Source organism: Hemiscyllium ocellatum, chromosome 40 (assembly GCF_020745735.1).
Source record: "Hemiscyllium ocellatum isolate sHemOce1 chromosome 40, sHemOce1.pat.X.cur, whole genome shotgun sequence".
Lineage (NCBI taxonomy): Eukaryota > Metazoa > Chordata > Chondrichthyes > Orectolobiformes > Hemiscylliidae > Hemiscyllium > Hemiscyllium ocellatum.
Window position 1 is genome coordinate 2712214 of NC_083440.1, and position 27028 is coordinate 2739241.

Genomic DNA, 27028 nt, shown 5'->3' on the forward strand with positions numbered 1-27028 from the left:
TCTCTCTCTCACTGTTTATTTACTGTGGTCTCTCTCTCTCTCTCTCTCTCACTGTTTATTTACTGTGGTCTCTCTCTCTCTCTCTCTCTCACTGTTTATTTACTGTGGTCTCTCTCTCTCTCTCTCTCACTGTTTATTTACTGTGGTCTCTCTCTCTCTCTCTCTCTCACTGTTTATTTACTGTGGTCTCTCTCTCTCTCTCTCTCTCTCTCACTGTTTATTTACTGTGGTCTCTCTCTCTCTCTCTCTCTCACTGTTTATTTACTGTGGTCTCTCTCTCTCTCTCTCACTGTTTATTTACTGTGGTCTCTCTCTCTTTCTCTCTCTCACTGTTTATTTACTGTGGTCTCTCTCTCTCTCTCTCTCACTGTTTATTTACTGTGGTCTCTCTCTCTCTCTCTCTCTCTCACTGTTTATTTACTGTGGTCTCTCTCTCTCTCTCTCTCTCTCACTGTTTATTTACTGTGGTCTCTCTCTCTCTCTCTCTCTCTCTCTCTCTCACTGTTTATTTACTGTGGTCTCTCTCTCTCTCTCTCTCTCACTGTTTATTTACTGTGGTCTCTCTCTCTCTCTCTCTCACTGTTTATTTACTGTGGTCTCTCTCTCTCTCTCTCTCTCTCACTGTTTATTTACTGTGGTCCTCTCTCTCTCTCTCTCTCTCTCACTGTTTATTTACTGTGGTCTCTCTCTCTCTCACACTGTTTATTTACTGTGGTCTCTCTCTCTCTCTCTCTCTCACTGTTTATTTACTGTGGTCTCTCTCTCTCTCTCTCTCTCTCACTGTTTATTTACTGTGGTCTCTCTCTCTCTCTCTCTCTCACTGTTTATTTACTGTGGTCTCTCTCTCTCTCTCACTGTTTATTTACTGTGGTCTCTCTCTCTCTCTCTCTCACTGTTTATTTACAGTGGTCTCTCTCTCTCTCTCTCTCTCTCACTGTTTATTTACTGTGGTCTCTCTCTCTCTCTCACACTGTTTATTTACTGTGGTCTCTCTCTCTCTCTCTCTCTCTCACTGTTTATTTACTGTGGTCTCTCTCTCTCTCTCTCTCTCTCTCTCTCACTGTTTATTTACTGTGGTCTCTCTCTCTCTCTCTCTCTCACTGTTTATTTACTGTGGTCTCTCTCTCTCTCTCTCTCTCACTGTTTATTTACTGTGGTCTCTCTCTCTCTCTCTCTCTCTCACTGTTTATTTACTGTGGTCTCTCTCTCTCTCTCTCTCACTGTTTATTTACTGTGGTCTCTCTCTCTCTCTCTCTCTCTCCCTCACTGTTTATTTACTGTGGTCTCTCTCTCTCTCTCTCTCTCACTGTTTATTTACTGTGGTCTCTCTCTCTCTCTCTCTGTTTATTTACTGTGGTCTCTCTCTCTCTCTCTCACTGTTTATTTACTGTGGTCTCTCTCTCTCTCTCTCACACTGTTTATTTACTGTGGTCTCTCTCTCTCTCTCTCTCTCACTGTTTATTTACTGTGGTCTCGCTCTCTCTCTCTCTCTCTCACTGTTTATTTACTGTGGTCTCTCTCTCTCTCTCTCTCTCTCACTGTTTATTTACTGTGGTCTCTCTCTCTCACTGTTTATTTACTGTGGTCTCTCTCTCTCTCTCTCTCTCTCACTGTTTATTTACTGTGGTCTCTCTCTCTCTCTCTCTCACTGTTTATTTACTGTGGTCTCTCTCTCTCTCTCTCTCACTGTTTATTTACTGTGGTCTCTCTCTCTCTCTCTCTCTCTCACTGTTTATTTACTGTGGTCTCTCTCTCTCTCTCTCTCTCACTGTTTATTTACTGTGGTCTCTCTCTCTCTCTCTCTCTCACTGTTTATTTACTGTGGTCTCTCTCTCTCTCTCTCTCACTGTTTATTTACTGTGGTCTCTCTCTCTCTCTCTCTCACTGTTTATTTACTGTGGTATCTCTCTCTCTCTCTCTCTCACTGTTTATTTACTGTGGTCTCTCTCTCTCTCTCTCTCTCTCTCACTGTTTATTTACTGTGGTCTCTCTCTCTCTCTCTCTCTCACTGTTTATTTACTGTGGTCTCTCTCTCTCTCTCTCACTGTTTATTTACTGTGGTCTCTCTCTCTCTCTCTCTCTCTCACACACTGTTTATTTACTGTGGTCTCTCTCTCTCTCTCTCTCTCACTGTTTATTTACTGTGGTCTCTCTCTCTCTCTCTCTCTCTCTCACTGTTTATTTACTGTGGTCTCTCTCTGTCTCTCTCTCTCACTGTTTATTTACTGTGGTCTCTCTCTCTCTCTCTCTCTCCCTCACTGTTTATTTACTGTGGTCTCTCTCTCTCTCTCTCTCTCTCTCACTGTTTATTTACTGTGGTCTCTCTCTCTCTCTCTCTCTCTGTTTATTTACTGTGGTCTCTCTCTCTCTCTCTCACTGTTTATTTACTGTGGTCTCTCTCTCTCTCTCTCACTGTTTATTTACTGTGGTCTCTCTCTCTCTCTCTCTCACTGTTTATTTACTGTGGTCTCTCTCTCTCTCTCGCTCTCACTGTTTATTTACTGTGGTCTCTCTCTCTCTCTCTCTCACTGTTTATTTACTGTGGTCTCTCTCTCTCACTGTTTATTTACTGCGGTCTCTCTCTCTCTCTCTCTCTCACTGTTTATTTACTGTGGTCTCTCTCTCTCTCTCTCTCTCACTGTTTATTTACTGTGGTCTCTCTCTCTCTCTCTCTCTCTCTCACTGTTTATTTACTGTGGTCTCTCTCTCTCTCTCTCTCTCTCTCTCACTGTTTATTTACTGTGGTCTCTCTCTCTCTCTCACTGTTTATTTACTGTGGTCTCTCTCTCTCTCTCTCTCACTGTTTATTTACTGTGGTCTCTCTCTCTCTCTCTCTCACTGTTTATTTACTGTGGTCTCTCTCTCTCTCTCTCTCTCTCACTGTTTATTTACTGTGGTCTCTCTCTCTCTCTCTCTCTCACTGTTTATTTACTGTGGTCTCTCTCTCTCTCTCTCACTGTTTATTTACTGTGGTCTCTCTCTCTCTCTCTCTCTCTCTCTCTCACTGTTTATTTACTGTGGTCTCTCTCTCTCTCTCTCACTGTTTATTTACTGTGGTCTCTCTCTCTCTCTCTCTCTCACTGTTTATTTACTGTGGTCTCTCTCTCTCTCTCTCTCTCTCTCACTGTTTATTTACTGTGGTCTCTCTCTCTCTCTCTCTCTCACTGTTTATTTACTGTGGTCTCTCTCTCTCTCTCTCTCTCACACACTGTTTATTTACTGTGGTCTCTCTCTCTCTCTCTCTCTCTCACTGTTTATTTACTGTGGTCTCTCTCTCTCTCTCTCTCTCTCACTGTTTATTTACTGTGGTCTCTCTCTGTCTCTCTCTCTCACTGTTTATTTACTGTGGTCTCTCTCTCTCTCTCTCTCTCTCTCCCTCACTGTTTATTTACTGTGGTCTCTCTCTCTCTCTCTCTCTCTCTCACTGTTTATTTACTGTGGTCTCTCTCTCTCTCTCTCTCTCTCTGTTTATTTACTGTGGTCTCTCTCTCTCTCTCTCACTGTTTATTTACTGTGGTCTCTCTCTCTCTCTCTCTCACTGTTTATTTACTGTGGTCTCTCTCTCTCTCTCTCTCTCACTGTTTATTTACTGTGGTCTCTCTCTCTCTCTCTCACTGTTTATTTACTGTGGTCTCTCTCTCTCACTGTTTATTTACTGCGGTCTCTCTCTCTCTCTCTCCCTCACTGTTTATTTACTGTGGTCTCTCTCTCTCTCTCTCTCTCACTGTTTATTTACTGTGGTCTCTCTCTCTCTCTCTCTCTCTCTCTCACTGTTTATTTACTGTGGTCTCTCTCTCTCTCTCTCACTGTTTAATTACTGTGGTCTCTCTCTCTCTCTCACTGTTTATTTACTGTGGTCTCTCTCTCTCTCTCTCTCTCTCACTGTTTATTTACTGTGGTCTCTCTCTCTCTCTCTCTCTCACTGTTTATTTACTGTGGTCTCTCTCTCTCTCTCTCTCTCACTGTTTATTTACTGTGGTCTCTCTCTCTCTCTCTCACTGTTTATTTACTGTGGTCTCTCTCTCTCTCTCTCTCTCTCTCTCTCACTGTTTATTTACTGTGGTCTCTCTCTCTCTCTCTCTCTCTCTCACTGTTTATTTACTGTGGTCTCTCTCTCTCTCTCTCTCTCTCACTGTTTATTTACTGTGGTCTCTCTCTCTCTCTCACTGTTTATTTACTGTGGTCTCTCTCTCTCTCTCACTGTTTATTTACTGTGGTCTCTCTCTCTCTCTCTCTCTCTCTCACTGTTTATTTACTGTGGTCTCTCTCTCTCTCTCTCTCTCTCTCTCACTGTTTAGTTACTGTGGTCTCTCTCTCTCTCTCTCTGCCCACTGACAGGTGGACTCCATGAATTGCAGTTAAGGTATGGTCCTGGCCGTTGTCACGGAGACCTGATGCTGTACTATGGAGGTGCCTGGCGCTCTGTGGGTGGTGCCATCTCCCCCGACACTGCGGAGGCTGTCTGTGAGATGCTGGGCTGTGGCCATGCTGTGGAACTGGGAATCCGTGCTGCCATGAACCCACCGGTGGTGTCCGTTAAAAACCGGATGTGCTTCCTTCCTCAACCAAGCATCACAAACTGTGTGGAGATTATCCAACAGCCGAATCCTGCAGGAAGAAGCCTGCGTTGCGCAGGTATTCAGCAGGGCGGGGGGGTGCCCTTTCTCTGTCAGGGTGTAGAGGGAGCTTTACTCTGTATCTAACCCCGTGCTGTCCCTGTCCCTGGGAGTGTTTGATGGGGGGACAGTGTAGAGGGAGCTTTACTCTGTATCTAACCCCGTGCTGTCCCTGTCCTGGGAGTGTTTGATGGGGGACAGTGTAGAGGGAGCTTTACTCTGTATCTAACCCCGTGCTGTCCCTGTCCCTGGGAGAGTTTGATGGAGACAGTGTAGTGGGAGCTTTACTCTGTATCTAACCCCGTGCTGTCCCTGTCCTGGGAGGGTTTGATGGTGGGACAGTGTAGAGGGAGCTTTACTCTGTATCTAACCCTGTGCTGTCCCTGTCCTGGGAGTGTTTGATGGGGGGACAGTGTAGAGGGAGCTTTACTCTGTATCTAACCCCGTGCTGTCAGTGGGAGTGTTTGATTGGGGGGACAGTGTAGAGGGAGCTTTACTCCGTATCTAACTCCGTGCTATCCCTGTCCTGGGAGTGTTTGATGGGGGACAATGTAGAGGAAGCTTTACTCTGTATCTAACCCTGTGCTGTCCCTGTCCCTGGGAGTGTTGTGTGGGAGAGGGGGGAGTGTTGTGTGGGAGAGGGGGGAGTGTTGTGTGGGAGAGGGGGAGTGTTGTGTGGGAGAGTGGGGAGTGTTGTGTGGGAGAGTGGGGAGTGTTGTGTGGGAGAGTGGGAGTGTTGTGTGGGAGAGTGGGAGCGGTGTGTGGGAGAGTGGGAGCAGCGTGTGGGAATGGGGAGTGTGCCAGGCCGGAATGGGCTTGCGCTGGGTGGTGATATCGGACGGGAGAACGGGCCGGAGCGCGTGCCCACGCGACGTTCCGGTCTGACCGCTGGCAATTCTCTTCCAGGCGGAGACCCCAAGGCGTTCCGGCTGGTGGACGGGCCCAGCTCTTGCGCGGGAACGCTGGAGGTTTTCCAGCGGGGCTGCTGGGAGCCGGTGTGCGCGAGCCAGTCCCTCAGTCTCACCCAGCAGACGGTGTGCCAGCAGCAGGAATGTGGGCGCTCGGGCTCTGGCTGGAAGGGTCCTGGGCCCCGAGGCAGGAACCGGACCCTTTCCACATCCTGTGTGCGGTGTCAGAGTCTCGGGCTGAGAATGCTGATGGATAATCAAACTCTCTGGGATTGTAAGGAACAGCAGATCCATTTAAAGCAAATGAACATCTCCTGCCCAGGTAATGTCCAGCCTAACCCCTTATCTCTGGGATCAAGTGGATCACTGTCCTCTCCCAACGTCTTGTCTTAATCCCCGTGCACTAATCGTCAAGTTGTGATTCACTTGCTCTGATCTTCTCGACTCCAAGGGACAGAAACACAATCTCCCTCCAATCCTTCCCTTCATCAACAATCCCTCATTCCTGGCACAGTTCCTTTGAACTCTCCCTCGGACTTCAACGCCCTCCCTTCAGTAAGGTCCCCAGAACTGATCTGACCCATGGTTCGTCGAAATGTAGCACCACTTAGAGTCTCAAAGACGAACAGCATGGAAACAGACTCTTCGGCCCAACCCGTCCATGCTGTCCCGGATATCCTAACCTAATCTAGCCCCATTTAGAGATGTGCAGCACGGAAACAGGCCCTTTGGCCCAACCCGTCCATGCTGACCCAGATATCCTAACCTAATCTAGCCCCATTTAGAGATGTACAGCACGGAAACAGACCCTTCGGCCCAACCCGTCCATGCTGACCCAGATATCCTAACCTAATCTAGTCCCACTTAGAGATGTACAGCACGGAAACAGGCCCTTCGACCCAACCTGTCCATGCTGACCCAGATATCCTAACCTAATCTAGTCCCACTTAGAGATGTACAGCACGGAAACAGGCCCTTCGGCCCAACCCGTCCATGCTGTCCCAGATATCCTAACCTAATCTAGTCCCATTTAGTGATGTACAACACGGAAACAGACCCTTCGGCCCAACCTGTCCATGCTGTCCCAGATATCCTAACCTAACCTAGTCCCATGTGCCAGCATTTGGCCCATCTCCCTCTAAACCCTTCCTATTCATGTCCCCATCCACCTTTTAAATGCTGTCATTGTACCAGCCTCCACCACTTCCTCTGGCAGCTCATTTCATACACGTACCACCCTCTGGGGGAAAAAGTTACCCCTTAGGTCCCTTTCCCCTAAACCTATGCCCCTCTAGTTCTGGACTCCCCCCACCCCAAGGAAAAGACCTTGCCTATTTATCCTATCCACGCCCCTCATGGTTTTATAAACCTCTATAAGATCACCCCTCTGACGCTCCAGGGAGAATTCTTAAATGTTAACACTGATTTGCGAAAGTTGGGGACATTGCCCACCTTCGAGGTTACAAACTAGGAATTATCTGGGGAACGTTTGACTAAGTTAGCCTCAGAGACACAGCAGCAGAGCCCTTCCAATGGGATCTGTGCGTGACATCGGTACAGTCCGTCATGGTATCTCATAACGTGAGTCTCCTCAAGTGAATTGGCTATAAGGTGTTTGAAGATTTGAGACCGTTATTGATAGGATGCGAGCTTTCTTTCGGTTATAACGCCTTTCTGATCCCATCGGTTTAAATGGTGCGGCCATGACTCGATTTTCCAAGAATGTGGAATCGTTTGGGAATGGAGCTATCGCGTTATATCAGAAGAGGTTGCATAATACCCAGGTCAAAGTCTCTGTCTCTCTCTCTCTCTCCCTCTCTGAGAGAGGTCGCATTTGGTAACTTAACCAAGCCTCAGCAAGATTAGATTAGATTAAAGGTGCCCAGAAACTTTGTTGTAACTTTTACAGGGTTAACTGCGTGGGTTAAATGTTTTTGCAGCGTGTCTCGTGTTGGCTTTGAGACTCATCTTAACCCCTTTGATCTTTTTTTGGCATTTTGCGATCTCCGTCTGCGAGCGAGCTCCTGATCTGTTGCTAATCTGCTGCGTAAACCCATTTCAGTCCTTTAAGCAAAGCGCAGACCATCTCCTGTGTGACGACTGACTCCCTGCAGTACGCAATCAGGCCATTCAGCCCCATCAGGTCCATGCTGGCCCTCCGAAGAGCATCCCACTCGCGAACCTCCTGTGGACCCCAATCCCCCTCTCCAAGACCAGCGCGCCCTTCCTTAGAGATGGAAGTCCCAAACTGCCCATTTGATGAGCTTTGGCTACCATTGAGTCTGGTAAAACATTTTCTTTAAGAATGTCAAGATGGTGTACAAGATGATTAGGGGTTTAGGTAGGGTTGACCATGAGAACCTTTTTCCACGTATGGAGTCAGCTATTACAAGGAGGCATAGCTTTAAATTAAGGGGAGGTAGGTATAGGACAGATGTTAGGGGTAGATTCTTTACTCAGCGAGTCGTGAGTTCATGGAACGCCCTACCAGTAACAGTGGTGGAGTCTTATGCCCGAAACGTCGAATCTCCTGTTCCTTGGATGCTGCCTGACCTGCTGCGCTTTTCCAGCAACACATTTTCAGCTCTGATCTCCAGCATCTGCAGTCCTCACTTTCTCCTCTCCCTCTTTATGGGCATTTAAACGGGCATTGGATAGGCATATGGAGGATAGTGGGCTAGTGTAGGTTAGGTGGGCAACAACGAGGGCCGAAGGGCCTGTACTGCACTGTATTTTTCTATGTTCTAACTGCAGCTATTGTTTAGAAGAGCGAACCCACATGATTCTATAAAACAAAGAATCACGAGGTCATAGAGATATTAAAGCCCGTCGAATCTGTGTCAAGAGCCCTAAACTCAATTTACGCTCATCCCTCTTTCTAGGACTTGACCCATAGCCTTGTGTTCCTTGCTCTGTCTAAGCACCCGACGTTGTATATGTTCTTGTATAGGGCGGCACGGTGGCACAGTGGTTAGCACTGCTGCCTCACAGCGCCAGAGACGCGGGTTCAATTCCCGCCTCAGGCGACTGACTGTGTGGAGTTTGCACATTCTCCCCGTGTCTGCGTGGGTTTCCTCCGGGTGCTCCGGTTTCCTCCCACAGTCCAAAGATGTGCGGGTCAGGTGAATTGGCCATGCTAAATTGCCCGTAGTGTTAGGTAAGGGGTAAATGTAGGGGTATGGGTGGGTTGCGCTTCGGCGGGTCGGTGTGGACTTGTTGGGCCGAAGGGCCTGTTTCCACACTGTAAGTAATCTAATTAAATGTAAGTAATCTAATCTTGTTTGGTGTGAGCTTTCTATACTGCAGGCAAAACAAAGCTTTTCACTGTATTTAGGTACAATAACTCAAATCTAATTTGAGTTGACTGGTGGAGCGGATGATTTTTCACGGACTATTCAAATGAAGCGAAACCAAATGCTAACGCCAATGCACTGCAGGGTCTAGGGTCGAAAGGCGATGATATAGGTATTATCCGGCGCGTGGAGGCTGTTTTATAAGTTAGAGATGACGTGTGGAATGTTGGATGGTGACTCTTTCACATCGCCTCGGCCGCGGGCAGAGCCACCAAACTGGGTCACAACGCCCCTCAGCAGTACGGATTTCAGCTCCTTCCCTACCAAGGGGCCTAGCCTGTTACCCCCAGCTCATCCAACAGGAGGGCACCGCGGCATAAGTTGTCACTGATCCTGTCATAGATGACCCCAAAATAGGAGGCTGTGGTGGACAGCAAAGAAGGTGACCTCAAATTGCAACAGGATCTGGACCCCAGATGGGCCAATGGGCTGAGAAGTGGCAGATGGAGTTTAATTCAGAGCCTGCATTTTGGAAAGGCAAATGACTAAACCCCCCCCCTAGTCATTGAATCCCCCCCCAACTCTGGGGAAAACCTTCTCTCTATCCACCCTGTCTGTACCCCTCTCGTGGTTTTGTCGGACTAAACGTTCGTCTTTCTCACGAAAATAATCCTAACCTACCCAACCTCCCCTCATAGCTAGCACCTTCCATCCCGGGCAACATCCTGGGGAACCTCCCCTGCACCCTCTCCAAAGCCTCCACATCCTTTTGGGAATGTGGCGACCAGAACTGGACGCAGGATTCCAAACGCAGCCGAACCAAAGTCCGATCCAACTGGACCATGAGCTGCCAACTCTTGCGCTCAAATGAACGCAGCTCCCACCCCACGCTCCTGAACTTCCTGTGACTGGCCAGCGTTGATGTCCCATCCCTATTTTCCCTTGAGAAGGTGGTAGTCCTCCTGGGCCTGGGCGGGATATAAGCGGGAGGAGCCATCTCTGTCGACTGTGTCCTCCCACCCGGGTGCCCAGGGAGACAGGGCTGTCCCGCCCTGACCTACTCTTTTCCTGTTTCGGTAGAACCCCCCCACACGACACTGAGGGAGGACAGAAGAGGGTTGTCGGGAGGAGTGACAGCTTGCATCGTCCTGGTCGTCATCTTACTCCTGCTCCTGTTCCTGAGCTACGTCTGGAAACTTTATAAACGTAACGGCAAACAAGGTGAGTGTGTGACGCCCCGCGGGCTCTGGGTCGATGTGCACGGGCATACACACAGCCGCACCCACGGCAGCGTGAGACATGCAGGGACATACATGCACGGCAGTTTACACACTCACACACACACACACACACACACGCACGCACATGCACAGACACTCGCACACACGCTCAGACACACGCACACACACACGCACGCGCGCTCACACACACACACACACTCAGACATGCACACACTCGCACACTCACACACTCACACACTCACACACATGCACACACTCGCACATACACTCAGACACACACGCACACACACTCGCACACGCACGCACGCTCACACTCAGACATGCACACACTCGCACACTCACACTCACACACTCAGACGCATGCACACACTCAGACACACACACACACACACTCAGACACGCGCGCACACACACATTCACACACCTGCATGTGTATGTAAGTGTGCAAGAGACATTGACATAGGTACACACACGTGTGCATTAACACAGGTACACACACGTGTGCATTGACACAGGCTCCTGCAGGGGCAACATGCATCAGGACACAGGAGCAGGAACAGGCCATTCGGCCCTTCAATCCTGCTCTCTCATGTAATATGATCATGGCTGATTGTCCAACTCAGCCCCGTGTTCCTGCTTTCTCCCACCCACTCCCAAACCTGTTAATCCCTTTAGCCCTAAGAGCTACATCCAAATCCTTCTTGGAAACACTCTGTTTTGGCCTCAGTTGTTTTCCGTATTGTAGGGCCCCCACTCTCTGGGTGAAGACATTTCCGCTCATCTCCCTCCCAAATGGCCAACGCTGCATCCTTAAACTGTGACCCCCACCCCTAGCCTTCGGTTCTGGACACACTGGTCATTAGGAACATCCTTCCTGTGTCATTCCGACTCATCCTGGTACAATGTTCCAGGTTTCCATGAGATTCCACTCCCCCTCTCGCCCAGTGAACTGTTAGAATTAAAAGTGGAACTTGGTGGGGGGAGTGGGGGGGTGGGCGTTACTGGCTGTGCCCGGTATTTATTGCCCCCGTCCCTAGTTGCCCGCCCCCCACACCCCGAGAGTGTGGGGGTGAGCGGACTTCTTGACCCTGCTACAGTCCACGTGCTGTAGGGTAGACCCACAATGTTCCCTGAGGGAGGGAATCCCGGGATTCTGACCCAGGAAGGAACAGCCGATAGATTTCTGAGTGAGGGGTTCGGAGGGGAACTCGCAGCGGGGAGGTGGTGTTGGTGTCCCACAGTCTCTCTCCGTTTGTCAGCTCTGGGAATCAGTCCCAGGAACCCTTCGCTGCATCCCCTCTCCCTCCATCCTTCCGGAGACCCCCAGGCTGCACCCAATACTCCACGGGTGGTCTCACCCTGGACGTCCCTGCTCCTGTGTTCCAATCCTCGCACTGCGGAGGCCAACGTACCATTCAAAGTTTTGTTCTTTGAGATCAGATGTGGCAAGAACATATCTGGGAAGATGTTTGAAAATTCCTGCTTGAATCCAGGGAACTGCTAGAAAACTCCTGAATGGACCTCTCAAACTTCAAATCTAACGGTGGTCTAGATTTTATTGTGTATCTTTGTATTCCTCACTCTGTCGTACAGAACACAGACCATTCCAGCTCAGGACAGGCCTTTTGGCCCCTCGATGTTGTGCTGACCCGAGGAACCAATCTGAAGCCCGTCTAACCTACACTATCCCATTCCTCTCCAGGGTGTCTATCCAATAGCCCTTAAACTTGACGAGTCTCCTACTGTTACAGGCAGCACCTACTACTCTCTGAGTAAAGAAACTCCCTCTGAAATCTGTCCTACATCCATCACCCCCCCCCCTCAGTTTAAAGCTATGCACCCTCGTGCTCACCGTCACCAATCAAGGAAAAAGGCTCTCCCTGTCATAGAACATTACAGCACAGTAGAGGCCCTTCGGCCCTCGATGTTGCGCTGCCCTGTCACACCAATCTGAAGCCCATCTCACCTACACTATTCCATGTACGTCCATTTGCCTGTCCAATGTCAACTTAAATGCCCTTAAACTTGGCGAATTTACCACCGTTGCAGACAAAGCATTCCATCCCCTTACTACTCTCTGAGTAAAGAAACTCCCTCTGACATCTGTCCTATATCTATCACCCCTCAATTTAAAGCTATGTCCCCTCATGTTTGCCGTCCCCATACTTGGAAAAAGGCTCTCCCTGCCCACCCTATCTAACCCTCTGATTATCTTGTATGTCTCTGTTAAGTCACCTCTCAACCTTCTTCTCTCTGACGAGAACAGCCTCAAGTCCCTCAGCCTTTCCTCGTAACTCCTTCCCTCCAGACCAGGCAACATCCTGGTAAATCCCCTCTGCACCCTTTCCAAAGCTTCCACGTCCTTCCCATGATGCGGTGACCGGAACTGTACACAATACTCCGAGTGCGGCCGTCCCAGAGCTTTGTACAGCTGCAGCATAACCCCCTGGTTCCGGAACTCAATCCCTCTCCCAACAAAAGCTAACACACCGTATACATTCTTAACAACCCCGTCAATCTGGGTGGCAACTTTCAGGGATCTGTGTACCTGGACACCGAGATCTCTCTGCTCACCCACACTCCCAAGAATCTTACCATTAGCCCAGTACTCTGCATTCCTGTTACTCCTATCATCCAATGATCTTTGAACAGTATGATCTGCCTGTACAACAGACAAAACAAAACTTTTCACTGTACTTAGGTACATGTGACACTCAAAAATCAGATGAAATCAAAGGTAAAATATTGATTAATAAAAATCATACAAGAGAATCCCTACAGTATGGAAAACAGCCATTCAGCCCAACATGTCCTCACTGAGCACCCACCCCACCCTCCCCCTGAGCTGAACAGGAATCCATCCAGATCTATTCCCCTACCCTATTACTCTACATTTACCCCTGACTTTGGCACATAACATAGGACACTATGGGACAATTTCCCATGGCCAATCCCACCCTAACCTGCACATCCCTGGGCACTATGGGACAATTTCCCATGGCCAATCCCACCCTAACCTGCACATCCCTGGGCACTATGGGACAATTTCCCACGGCCAACCCACCCTAACCTGCACATCCCTGGGCACTATGGGACAATTTCCCATGGCCAACCCACCCTAACCTGCACATCCCTGGGCACTATGGGACAATTTCCCATGGCCAATCCACCCTAACCTGCACATCCCTGGGCACTATCGGACAATTTCCCATGACCAATCCACCCAAACCTGCACATCCCTGGGACACTATGGGACAATTTCATATGGCCAATCCACCCTAACCTGCACATCCCTGGACACTATGGGACAATTTCCCATGGCCAATCCCACCCTAACCTGCACATCCCTGGGCACTATGGGACAATTTCCCATGGCCAATCTACCCTAACCTGTACATTCCTGGGCACTATGGGACAATTTCCCATGGCCAATCCACCCTAACCTGCACATCCCTGGGCACTATGGGACAATTTCCCATGGCCAATCCACCCTAACCTGCACATCCCTGGGCACTATGGGACAATTTCCCATGGCCAATCCACCCTAACCTGCACATCCCTGGACACTATGGTACAATTTCCCATGGCCAATCCCACCCTAACCTGCACATCCCTGGGCACTATGGGACAATTTAGCACAGCCAACCCATCGTAACCTTCACATCTTTGCACTGTGGGAGGAAACCAGAGCACCCGGAGGAAACCCACACAGACTCGGGGATAGAATGTCCAAACGCCACCCATGGATGAGAATGGTCCTGGGTCCCTGGTGCCATTGTATCACCGGGCCACCATGGGAACACCCCGAGGAACCCAATCAGCAGTACAGAGATACACGATTCCTAAGAAACGAATTTTAGCTGTGCAAAACCTCGAAATTATTGTGGAACTGACAGTAATCCCGCCTAACGCTTTATTGGAAAATTCTCTGCAGAATTCTAGGCCCAGGATTCTGGGAAAAGGACTGCACCAACATTTTCATGTCCACAGCCCATTGACAGACACGCGCATTCACTCTCCTGGTCTGATACTGTCCAAGAGGTTAATTAAATCTCTCCAACTCTTTTCCTGGACGCAGTGTTCCAGCGTAAGCAGACTCAGCGCCAGTGGATTGGACCCACAGGAGCAGCGAGCCATGCAGGTAAGGAGAGACCACACCATGGGTCAAATCACCCAGTTCTGCTCCCATGTCTTCATGCTCTTGGTGACAGATGAGATCCAATATTAAGCTGAAATTTCAGGTTCATTAGCGTGATGATTTTCCTGTACTTACGAACGACTGCATTATCGGGCACTGTTGGAGATTAGACACAAGATCAGAGTGGTGCTGGAAAAGCACAGCAGGTCAGGCAGCATCCGAGGAGCGGGAAAATCAATATTTCGGGCAAAAGCCCTTCATCAGGAAGACTTTTATATTTTATACTGCGTTTATGAATCTGCTCACAAACTGAAACCCTCCGTAACAAGGGACTGGCTGGAGCCTTGAAAGGGGCAAAATAACTCACTCAAAAGATATTCTGTTTGTTGAGTTCAGAGATTTGATCTCCTTTATAGAGGGGGTGAGATTCACTGCAACCACGTGATATATCACCCAGATACAGCCAGAGACTTGTACACCACAGAAACAGACCATTCGGCCCAACCCGTCCGTGCTGTCCCAGATATCCTAACCTAATCTAGTCCCATTTAGAGTCAGAGAGATGTACAGTGCGGAAACAGACCCATCGGCCCAACCCATCCATGCTGTCCCAGATATCCTAACCTAATCTAGTCCCATTTAGAGTCAGAGAGATGTACACCACAGAAACAGGCCCTTCGGCCCAACCCGTCCATGCTGTCCCAGATATCCTAGCCTAATCTAATCCTAATTAGAGTCAGAGAGGTGTACAGCACAGAAACAGGCCCTTCGGCCCAACCCGTCCATGCTGTCCCAGATACCCTAACCTAATCTCGTCCCATTTAGAGTCAGAGAGATGTACAGAACAGAAACAGGCCCTTCGGCCCAGCCCGTCCATGCTGACCCAGATATCCTAACCTAATCTAGTCCCATTTAGAGTCAGAGAGATATACAGCGCGGAAACAGACCCTTCAGCCCAACCCGTCCATGCTGTCCCAGATATCCTAACCTAATCTAGTCCCATGTGCCAGCACTTGACCCATCTCCCTCTAAACCCTTCCTATTCATGTCCCCATCCACCTTTTAAATGCTGTCATTGTACCAGCCCCCACCACTTCCTCTGGCAGCTCATCCCATACACGTACCACCCTCTGGGGGAAAAAGTTACCCCTTAGGTCCCTTTCCCCTCTCACCCTAAACCTATGCCCCTCTAGTTCTGGACTCCCCCCACCCCAGGGGGAAAAGACTTTGTCTATTTATCCTATCCATGCCCCTCATAATTTTGTAAACCTTGATAAGGTCACCCCTCAACCTCCGACACTCCAGGGAAAACAGCCCCAGCCTGTTCAGCCTCTCCCTGTAGCTCAGACCCTCCAACCCTGGCAACATCCTTGTAAATCTTTTCTGAACCCTTTCAAGTTTCACAACATCTTTCCGATAGGAAGGAGACCAGAACTGCACCCAATATTCCAACAGTGGCCTAACCAATGTCCTGTACAGCTGCAACATGACCTCCCAACTCCTGTACTCAATACTCTGACCAATAAAGGAAAGCATACCAAACGCTGCCTTCACTATCCTATCTACCTGCGACTCCACTTTCAAGGAGCTATGAACCTGCACTCCAAGGTCTCTTTATCTATTTATCCTATCCATGCCCCTCGTGATATTATCAACCTCTGACGCTCCAGGGAAGAGACCATGCCAAATTGAATCTCGATGTATTAAGACTAGGTGCCACTGGGTAAGAGTCGTCTGAGAGAATTCTCTGATCCCAAACCCAATGATGAGTGGGAAAGGATAGACTACTGCAGAGCTCTCTTCTGAACTTAATCTGCAACTCCTAGTGTGCATCCGGTGAAAACCTGGAGCCGATGTTTTGTGAGCTTTAATGACTTCCCTCCCACTGCAACATTCCCCACAACGCTGTGTCCCAGACCCAGCCCAGGAGGTGTGTGCTGAAGGACAGTAGACCTCCAGTACACACTCGTCAACAGTATCCCACAGTACTGGAGGGGCCAAATGGCCTACATCTCTTCCTGCAGGGGTGGGGTGGAGCGGATAGCCCAGTGGTACTATGGCTGGACTGTGAATCTAGGTAATGTCCTGGGGACTCTCGCCACGGCAGATGGTGGAATTTGGGTTCCATTAAAATTGGGAATGAGCACTCACGTGGTGGCCATGTTGGAAAACACTGTCTGGTTCACTACTGTCCTTAAGGGAAGGAAACTGTCATCCGTATTTGGTCTGGGCCTACATGCGACTCCAGACCCACAGGAATGGGGTTGACTCTTAACTGACCTCTGGGGTAATTAGGGACAGGCATTAAATGCTGGGCTAGCCAATGTTCCCCTCATCCGAAGAATATGCTCCCACCAACTCCAGCAGAAACAATAACTCAGCAGATTTAGTCAGGCGCTAAACATTTCTTTCTGCGTTTTATTTGACAAGTCTCCTTCCATCGAAACAACAACGCCAACTTCAGACCAGTGTCCTCCCAGAGTGCGAGCAGCAACGTGTACACAGACGGACCGCCGAAAGACACACTGTCTGCCTATCCAGGTAACGACACAGGCTGGGGACAGGAGAGATGTTTCCACATCAACGTTCACAAAGTCAGAACATCCTGTAGCCTTCCAGCAGCACGGTACTCCCTCAGCACTGACCCTCCGACAGTGCCCACTCCCTCAGCACTGACCCTCCGACAGTGCCCACTCCCTCAGCACTGACCCCCCGACAGTGCCCACTCCCTCAGCACTGACCCTCCGACAGTGCCCACTCCCTCAGCACTGACCCTCCGACAGTGCGGCACTCCCTCAGTACTGACCCTCCGACAGTGCCCACTCCCTATGCACTGACCCTCCAACAGCGTGGTACTCCCTCAGTACTGACCCTCTGACAGTGTCCACTCCCTCAGCACTGACCCTCCGACAGTACCCACTCCCTCAGCACTGACCCTCTGACAGGGCGGCACTCCCTCAGCACTGACCCTCCAACAGTGCACACTCCCTCAGCACTGACCCTCCAACAGTGCACACTCCCTCAGGACTGACTCTCCGACAGTGCCCACTCCCTCAGCACTGACCCTCTGACAGTGCCCACTCCCTCTGCACTGACCCTCCGACAGTGCCCACTCCCTCAGCACTGACCCTCCGACAGTGCCCACTCCCTCAGCACTGACCCTCTGACAGTACCCACTCCCTCAGCACTGACCCTCTGACAGTGCCCGCTCCCTCAGCACTGACCCTCCGACAGTACCCACTCCCTCAGCACTGACCCTCCAACAGTGCCCACTCCCTCAGCACTGACCCTCCGACAGTGCCCACTCCCTCAGCACTGACCCTCTGACAGTGCCCACTCCCTCAGCACTGACCCTCCGACAGGGCGCACTCCCTCAGCACTGACACTCCGACAGTGCCCACTCCCTCAGCACTGACCCCCCGACAGTGTCCACTCCCTCAGCACTGACCCTCCGACAGTGCCCACTCCCTCAGCACTGACCCTCCGACAGTGCCCACTCCCTCAGCACTGACCCCCCGACAGTGCGGCACTCCCTCAGCACTGACCCTCCGACAGTGCCCACTCCCTCAGCACTGACCCTCCGACAGTGCACACTCCCTCAGCACTGACCCTCTGACAGTGCCCACTCCCTCAGCACTGACCCTCCGACAGGGCCCACTCCCTCAGCACTGACACTCCGACAGTGGCCACTCCCTCAGCACTGACACTCCGACAGTGCCCACTCCCTCAGCACTGACACTCCGACAGTGCGGCACTCCCTCAGCACTGACCCTCCGACAGGGCCCACTCCCTCAGCACTGACACTCCGACAGTGCCCACTCCCTCAGCACTGACACTCCGACAGTGCGGCACTCCATGAAATTCGGGAAAAGGTGAGGTCTTGCTTCAGAACATGGTTTCCCTTTACCTTGTTGGTGAAGTTGGACAACATTAAGATCGAGAAGAGCCCAGGGCCGGACCAGATTTACCCTAGGCTGCTCCGGGACGTGAGAAAGGAGGTTGCTAAGCCGCTGGTGAGGATATTTGCCTCCTCACTCTCCACAGGAGTCGTACCGGAGCATTGGAAGGAGGTGAATGTTGTTCCTCTTTTCAAGAAGGGTAATTGGGAAATCCCTGGTAATTACAGAGCAGTCAGTCTTACGTCTGTGGTCAGCAAATTGGGGGAAAGAATTCTGTGGGATAGGATTTATGGCTATTTGGAAAAGCATAGTGTGATTAAAGGGAGTCAGCATGGCTTTGTGAGGGGCAGGTCATGCCTCCCAAATCTTATTGAGTTCTTTGAGGAGGTGACAAGGCAGGTCGACGATGGTTGAGCAGTGGATGCGGTGTATGTGAACCTCAGCAAGGCATTTGATAAGGTTCCCCATGGTAGGCTCATTCATAAAGTCAGGAGGGATGGGATACAGGGAGATTTGGCTATCTGGATTCAGAATTGGTTAGCTGACAGAAGGCAGAGAGTGGTTGTAGATGGAAAGTATTCTGCCTGGAGGTCAGTGTGGAGTGGGGTTCCACAGGGCTCTGTTCTTGGGCCTCTGCTCTTTGTAGTTTTTATAAATGACTTGGATGAGGAGGTTGAGGGGTGGGTTAGTAAATTTGCAGATGACTCAAAGGTTGGAGGTGTCGCCGATAGTATAGCGGTCTACTGCAGGGTGCAGACATAGACAGGATGTAGAGCTGGGCTGAGAAGTGGCAGATGGAGTTCAACCTGGATAAATGCGAAGTGATGCGTTTTGGAAGGACAACTCGAATGCTGAATATAGGATTAAAGACAGGATTCTTGGCAGTGTGGAGGGACAGAGGGATCTGGGTGTGCAAGTACATACATCCCTCAGAGTTGCCACCCAAGTGGACAGGGTTGTTAAGAAAGCATACGGTGTTTTGGCTTTCATTAACAGGGGGATCGAGTTTAAGAGCCGCGAGGTTTTGCTGCAGCTCTACAAGTCCCTGGTGAGGCCACACTTGGAATATTGTGTCCAGTTCTGGTTGCTATAGGAAAGGTACAGAGGCTTTGGAGAGGGGGGCAAGGGAGGTTGACCAGGATGCTGCCTGGACTGGAGGGCTTGCCTTATGAAGAGAGGTTGAATAAGCTCGGACTTTTCTCTCTGGAGAGGAGGAGGGAGAGAGAGGAGACCTGATCGAGGTGTACAAGGTAATGGGAGGCGTGGATAGAGTCAATAGCCAGAGACCTTTCCCCAGGGCAGGATGGACCAGTACGAGGGGACATAGTTTGAAGATATTAGGAGGAAGGTATCAAGGGGACGTCAGAGGTAGGTTCTTTACGCAGAGAGTTGTGAATGTATGGAATGTGTTCCCAGCGGTGGTGGTGGGAGCAGAATCATTGGGAACATTTAAGCGACTGATGGACATGTACAGGGATAGCAGTGAGCTGAGGAGGTGCGTAGGTTAAGTTATTATATTTTACATTAGAATTAAATCTCAGTACAACATCGTGGTCCCAAGGGCCTGTTCCGTGAGGCACTTTTCTATGTCCTATGTTCCAACTTCATTAATAACAATCCTGTTTCTCAACAGCTTTAGAACGAAGGGCCAACGCCCCGCTCAATCTCCGCGACAATTCTTCGGACAGTGATTACGATTTCTTCGACACCCACGGCCAACGGCTATAGATCCACAGCCCTCCTCCCAGGTGGGGTGAGTACGGACAATCACAGGACTTTGGAAAGGGCTGTGGGACCCCGACCAACCCCACACACGAAACCGATTTCCAGCCTGCACCCTTCCAGCGCTGGGTGATCCCCATCCATTGTGTCCATGTAGCCCGTGTTCACTCAGGGGGGGTCAAACCCTTCAGGGTTGCAAACACCTCAATTGCCATTCCCCGTCGCTAACCCTGCCCTCGGCAAAACGTTCCCAGCTCCTCGGATATCTCCCGTCTGCTGGCTCTCTGCTCTGCTAGTTCTGTCTACGAGAGCATGATGCCTTTTCCATGGAGTCTGCTACGAGGCCAAGGTCACTAGGGTCTTACTTCAATGGTTTTCCCTCACTCAGGTTGATGCAAGGGAGACCCAAAACTCTGAAGCCTGAAGGCAAGGCCGGACTGGATCAGATTTAGCTCGCTGACCCTCCGATAGTGCCCACTCCCTCAGCACTGACCCTCCGACAGTGCCCACTCCCTCAGCACTGACACTCCGATAGTGCCCACTCCCTCAGCACTGACCCTCCGACAGTGCCCACTCCCTCAGCACTGACCCTCCGACAGTGCCCACTCCCTCAGCACTGACCTTCCGACAGTGCCCACACCCTCAGCACTGACCCTCCGACAGTGCCCACTCCCTCAGCACCGACCTTCCGACAGTGCCCACTCCCTCAGCACCAACCCTCCGACAGTGCTCACTCCCTCAGCACTGACCCTCCGACAGTGCCCGCTCCCTCAGCACTGACCCTCCGATAGTGCCCGCTCCCTCAGCACTGACCCTCCGACAGTGCCCACTCCCTCAGCACTGACTCTCCGACACTGCCCACTCCCTCAGCACTGACCCTCTGACAGTGCTCGCTCCCTCAACACTGACTCTCCGACAGTGCGGCACTCCCTCAGCACTGACCTTCCGACAGTGCGGTACTCCCTCAGCACTGACCCTCCGACAGTGTCCACTCCCTCAGCACTGACCCTCTGACAGTGCAGCACTCCCTCAGCACTGACCCTCCATCATGCTGGATACATACGACGTGAACGGCATTTGCCTTGGTGTGGGGGATTTCAAGAACCTATATAAAGTGAGGGCAGCGTTTAGTATTGTTTTCCTTTATTGGTCAGAGTATTGAGTACAGGAGTTGGGAGGGTCATGTTGCGGCTGTACAGGACATTGGTTAGGCCACTGTTGGAATATTGTGTGCAATTCTGGTCTCCTTCCTATCGGAAAGATGTTGTGAAACTTGAAAGGGTTCAGAAAAGATTTACAAGGATGTTGCCAGGGTTGGAGGGTCTGAGCTACAGGGAGAGGCTGAACAGGCTGGGGCTGTTTTCCCTGGAGCGTCGGAGGCTGAGGGGTGACCTTATAGAGGTTTATAAAATCATGAGGGGCATGGATAGGGTAAATAGACAAAGTCTTTTCCCTGGGATGGGGGAGTCCAGAACTAGAGGGGCATAGGTTTAGGGTGAGAGGGGAAAGGGACCTAAGGGGTAACTTTTTCCCCCAGAGGGTGGTACGTGTATGGAATGAGCTGCCAGAGGAAGTGGTGGGGGCTGGTACAATGACAGCATTTAAAAGGTGGATGGGGACATGAATAGGAAGGGGTTAGAGGGAGATGGGCCAAGTGCTGGCACATGGGACTAGATTAGGTTAGGATATCTGGGACAGCGAGAGTCTTTTTCCTGGGATGATGAGGTTGGCTTGTATGAGGGTGCAGAGCTGTTAATTGAGGGGATGACAGATTTATGTCAGAGCTGAAAATGTGTTGCTGGAAAAGCGCAGCAGGTCAGGCAGCACCCAAGGAGCAGGAAATTCGACGTTTCGGGCATAAGCCCTTCATCAGGGCTTCTCCTCGAAGATTTATGTCAGAGATAGGTTCTTTACTCAGAGAGTGGTAAGGGCGTGGAATGCTCTACCTGCTAATGTAGTCAACTCAGCCACATTAGGGAGATTTAAACAATCCTTAGATAAGCGCATGGATGGTAACGGGATAGGGCAGGGGGATGGGCTTAGATTAGTCCACAGGGGGACACAACATGGAGGCTTTGCGCTGTGCTGTCCTACGTTCTCTGTACTATGTTGTACTCTCTGAGGCCATTAGGCATGGTCAATCTACACTGCCACAGGCAGCGATACCCACATCCCATGGAAGAATAAAAGCAGAAATAAATGATTTTGCTGCCAAGCAGTATGACTTGCCAAAGTCTTGTTCTCTCTTGGTCCTCGGGATAAATCCAAAGGTACCGAATTTGACCCCGTGGCATTGAGAAACCTTCCCGAACAATCAACTTAATTTCGTTGGTTGAGTTTAGAATGGAGAGGGTAGAACAGTACAGCACAGGAACAGGCCATTCAGCCCTCGACGTTGTGCTGAACGTGAAGCCCAAGTGACACCCGTCCCTGCTCCCTGCACTTGGAGAGAGTGCGGACGGCAGACGCTGGAGACCAGAGTCGAGAGTGTGGTGCTGGAAAAGCGCAGCCTGGCCAGGCAGCGTCCGAGGGGCAGGAGAGACATAGCTGCCACCCAAGTTGTTAAGAAAGCAGATAGCGTTTTGGCTTTCATTAACAGGGGGGATCGAGTTTAAGAGCCGCGAGGTTTTGCTCCAGCTCTACAAGCCCCTGGTGAGACCACCCTTGGAATATTGTGTCCCGTTCGGGTCACCCTACTATAGGAAAAATACAGAGACTTTGGAGAGGGGGGCAAGGGAGGTTGACCAGGATGCTGCCTGGACTGGAGGGCTTACCTTATGAAGGAAGGTTGAATAAGCTCGGACTTTTCTCTCTGAGAGAAGGAGGAAGAGAGGAGACCTGATCGAGGTGTACAAGGTAATGAGAGGCGTGGATAGAGTCAATAGCCAGAGACTTTCCCCAGGGCAGGATGGACCGGTACGAGGGGACAGAGTTTGAAGATATTAGGAGGAAGGTATCAAGGGGACGTCAGAGGTAGGTTCATTACACAGAGAGTTGTGAATGTATGGAATGTGTTCCCAGCGGTGGTGGTGGAAACAGAGTCATTGGGGACATTTAAGCGACTGGTGGCCATGTACATGGATAGCAGAGAGTTGAGGGGTGCGTAGGTTAAGTTACTATATTTTACATTAGGATTAAATCTCAGCACAACATTGTGGGCCTGTTCTGTGCTGTACTCTCCAATGTTTGATGTTCTAATCAATGTTTCGGGCATTAGCCTTTCATCAGGAATGGTCCATATCTCTCCATTCCTGACATATTCATGTGCTTATCCCAAAGGTCCCCTATCATACCTGCCCCCACCATCACCCTGAGCAGCGCTTTCCAGACTCCTACCCCTCTCTGGGTAATATACCCTTCCCCGCACATCTCCTTTAAATGTTCTGCTTATCACTTTAAATGTACGCTCTGCAGTTTTAGACATTTCAACTTTGAGGGGGTTAGGTTTCTGACCGTTAACCCGACCAATGCATCTCACAATTTTATCTTTCAAGTCCACCCCCCCACCTCAGCCTCCAGAGAAAGCAACCTGAGTTTTCCCAGCCTCTCCCGAAAGTTCACACCCTCGAATCCAGGCAGCGTCCTGGTAAACCTCTTCCGCCCCCACTTCTCCAAAGCCTCCCTGTAATGTGCTGGCCGGACTTCAACGCAGTAAGTGTGGCCGAACCAAATTCTGATCAGTCTGCAACACGACACACTCCCTGACCAATACAGGCCTTCTTAACCACCCTTTTCTTCTCACTTTCTGGGAGCTGTGTTATTCAGAGTCGTGCCACGAACTGTATATTTTCCCTGAACGTTGGATCTCCCAAAGTGCAGCCCCTCACACTCACCCGGATTAAACTCCATCCGCCATTCCTCCATGCAACTGATCCAAGTCCCACTGGATCCTTTGGCAAACCCTACATGATCCACAACGTCTCTGATCTTTGTGTTATCTGCAAACCACCCACCTATACTTCCAACCAAGTCGTTTATACATTTATCATGAACATTTGTACACGGAGTGCCCAATCTCTGCAAAGGGAGACATAACAGCTCAGTTGGTTGGCTTGTGATGGCCAACAGCATGGGTTCAATCCCTGTCCCATCAGAAGTTGCCATGGAGTTGCCCGACTTCCTGACCTTAGAGTCACAGAGAGGGATGTACGGCACGGAAACAGCCCAACCCGTCCATGCTGTCCCAGATATCCTAACCTAATCTAGTCCCATTTAGAGTCAGAGAGATGAACAGCATGGAAACAGGCCCTTCGGCCCAAACCGTCCATGCTGTCCCAGATATCCTAACCTAATCTAGTCCCATTTAGAGTCAGAGAGATGAACAGCATGGAAACAGGCCCTTCGGCCCAAACCGTCCATGCTGTCCCAGATATCCTAACCTAATCTAGTCCCATTTAGAGTCAGGGAGATGTACAGCACGGAAACAGGCCCTTCGGCCCAACCTGTCCATGCTGTCCCAGATATCCTAACCTAATCTAGGCCCATTTAGAGATGTACAGCACAGAAACAGGCCCTTCGGCCCAACCCGTCCATGCTGTCCCAGATATCCTAACCTAATCTAGTCCCATGTGCCAGCACTTGGCCCATCTCCCTCTAAACCCTTCCTATTCATGTCCCCATCCACCTTTTAAATGCTGTCATTGTACCAGCCCCCACCACTTCCTCTGGCAGCTCATTCCAGACACGCACCACCCTCTGGGGGAAAAAGTTACCCCTTAGGTCCCTTTCCCTTCTCACCCTAAACCTATGCCCCTCTAGTTCTGGACTCCCCCACCCCAGGGGGAAAAGACTTTGTCTATTTGCCCTATCCATGCCCCACATGGTTTTATAAACCTCTATAAGGTCACCCCTCACCCTCTGACGCTCCTGTCTAAAGAGTGCTGACTGTCTGGTGAAATCCACCGCCTGATGTGGGGACATGATAAGTTTACTTCCCTCGAACACATTCGGAGGAGGTGTATAGGCCACACGGTTCCTTGAACACGTCTCTCTCAATGTCGCTGTTCAGATTACCTGCCTCTGGTAACCACCGTCCTGTGGCTTATTCTATCCGCCTCGTATTGTAGGGGTTTTGAGGAGGAGAATTCCAAAGATTCGATGAGGAAAGAATTCTCTGTATCTCCATTGTTAAGCGCGTGATGTCTTGTCTAGATATTCCCACAAAAAGAAAGACCCTTTTCACATTTCGTCTGTCAGACCCTGTCAGGGTTTTCTGTGTTCCAATCAGTCTGAGGCCTCTCGTGTCCCTCGGATGATGCCTGACCTGCTGTGCCTCTCCAGCACCACTCTAATCTATCTGACCCTTCAGCAAAGTCCAACACTGAGTCATCAGACAGCTCCTCTTTCCAGATATTACACTAATCAAGCCTCACCAAACAGCTTAGAATGCCAACACTAGGGAAACAGGCCCTTCGGCCCGACAAGTCCATGCCGATTCTCCAAAAAGAATCCCAGCCATACCCATCACCCAACTCCATTACTCTACATTTACCCCTGACTAATCCACCCTAACCTGCACATCCCTGGGCACTATGGGACAATTTCCCATGGCCAGTCCCACCCTAACCTGCACATCCCTGGGCACTATGGGACAATTTCCCATGGCCAATCCACCCTAACCTGCACATCCCTGGGCACCATGGGACAATTTCCCATGACCAATCCCACCCTAACCTGCACATCCCTGGGCACTATGGGACAATTTCCCATGGCCAATCCACCCTAACCTGCAAATCCCTGGGCACTATGGGACAATTTCCCATGGCCAATCCCACCCTAACCTGCACATCCCTGGGCACCATGGGACAATTTCCCATGACCAATCCCACCCTAACCTGCACATCCCTGGGCACTATGGGACAATTTCCCATGGCCAATCCACCCTAACCTGCACATCCCTGGGCACTATGGGACAATTTCCCATGGCCAACCCACCCTAACCTGCACATCCCTGGGCACTATGGGACAATTTCCCATGGCCAATCCCACCCTAACCTGCACATCCCTGGGCACTATGGGACAGGGAAGTGGACTCGGGTGGGATGGTTTTCAGAGGGTCGGTGTGGACTCGATGGGCCGAATGGCCCATTGGGAGTCTGGATCTCAGACCTCAGTGACCTCTCACGGTTTAGCTGATACGGTTCTGTTGTTAATTCCTGCTGCCCTCACCCCCGAAGCACCCCTCCATTCCCCACACCTTCATTCACTTCCCCTTTCCTTTATCGCTTACTTCTCTCGCCCCTCTCTGTTGCAGGCGCAGGGAGCTGGGAGAAAGTTCCGGAGGGGATGGGCGCTTTCAAGATCGAGTTGCCTGGGGAGCCACCCTGGACGTCGAACGGGGTTGGAGGGGGGTGGGGAAAGGGGGCGTGCACTGACCCCAATCGCCTGCGCCACGGCCAGACCAAGACCGGGAGGTCAGTTTGAAGACGGACTGGTCTCGCACCCTTCCTATCGATTTGCACGACGTCCCAAGACCCTCCCCCCACCCCCACCAACCCTGTGTCCGAGTTGGCTATTGCAGAACGACAGCACAAAGGACCGAACTTCGGAGGGGATGGTTTCCCGGCAACGATCTCTGTACCTCCCTAATCGGCACAGGAGGGAACACCCCAATAATTTGCCCATCCCTCGATCCTTTCAGCTCCCCGACTGGTCAGCTGCAGGAGCAGCGGGATATGTGTGGGCCAAATCTCAGAACACTGTCTGATACGATATCCGTGAGTAACCTGAAGACAAACTGAGCAGCTACTTTCCCCGACTCTCACCGGTCAGACTCAGAATGAACAAATTCTCTCTCTCTCTGTTATTAACTGATGTGAATTAATGCTCACGCCATCTCTGCAAGATGATTGCATTTTGGAAGATCCTTTTCTGTTTGCTGAGACAATGCAGATGTTTTTCACTTGGTTGGGCTGGGCAGAGTGCATTTGCCGGGAGGCCGTTGTCTTGAAGGGTTGAGATTCCCCACAGTGTGGAAACAGGCCCTTCGGCCCAATAAGTCCACACCGACCCTCCAAAGAGAAACCCACCCAGACCCATGCCCCTCTGACTAATGCACCTAACACTATGGGACAATTTCCCATGGCCAATCCACCCTAACCTGCACATCCCTGGGCACTATGGGACAATTTCCCATGGCCAATCCCACCCTAACCTGCACATTCCTGGGCACTATGGGACAATTTCCCATGGCCAATCCACCCTAACCTGCA

At 50.7% G+C, this 27028-nt stretch overlaps 1 protein-coding gene across 3 annotated transcripts in view; it reads left to right on the forward strand.

Moving 5' to 3' along the window:
- LOC132834529 (scavenger receptor cysteine-rich type 1 protein M130-like) overlaps nucleotides 1–27028 on the forward strand; it is a 68395-nt gene extending 41367 nt beyond the window's left edge. For 2 of the 3 annotated variants that reach the window (XM_060853447.1, XM_060853449.1), the window contains exons 6-12: nucleotides 4339–4635; nucleotides 5523–5846; nucleotides 9898–10038; nucleotides 14137–14199; nucleotides 16627–16737; nucleotides 19729–19848; nucleotides 26071–27028. In XM_060853447.1, coding sequence (XP_060709430.1) covers nucleotides 4339–4635; nucleotides 5523–5846; nucleotides 9898–10038; nucleotides 14137–14199; nucleotides 16627–16737; nucleotides 19729–19823 — 1031 coding nt within the window. In that variant the 3' untranslated portion in view covers nucleotides 19824–19848; nucleotides 26071–27028. The remainder of the gene's footprint in view (nucleotides 1–4338; nucleotides 4636–5522; nucleotides 5847–9897; nucleotides 10039–14136; nucleotides 14200–16626; nucleotides 16738–19728; nucleotides 19849–26070) is intronic. The other variant, XM_060853448.1, reaches the window with a different exon arrangement.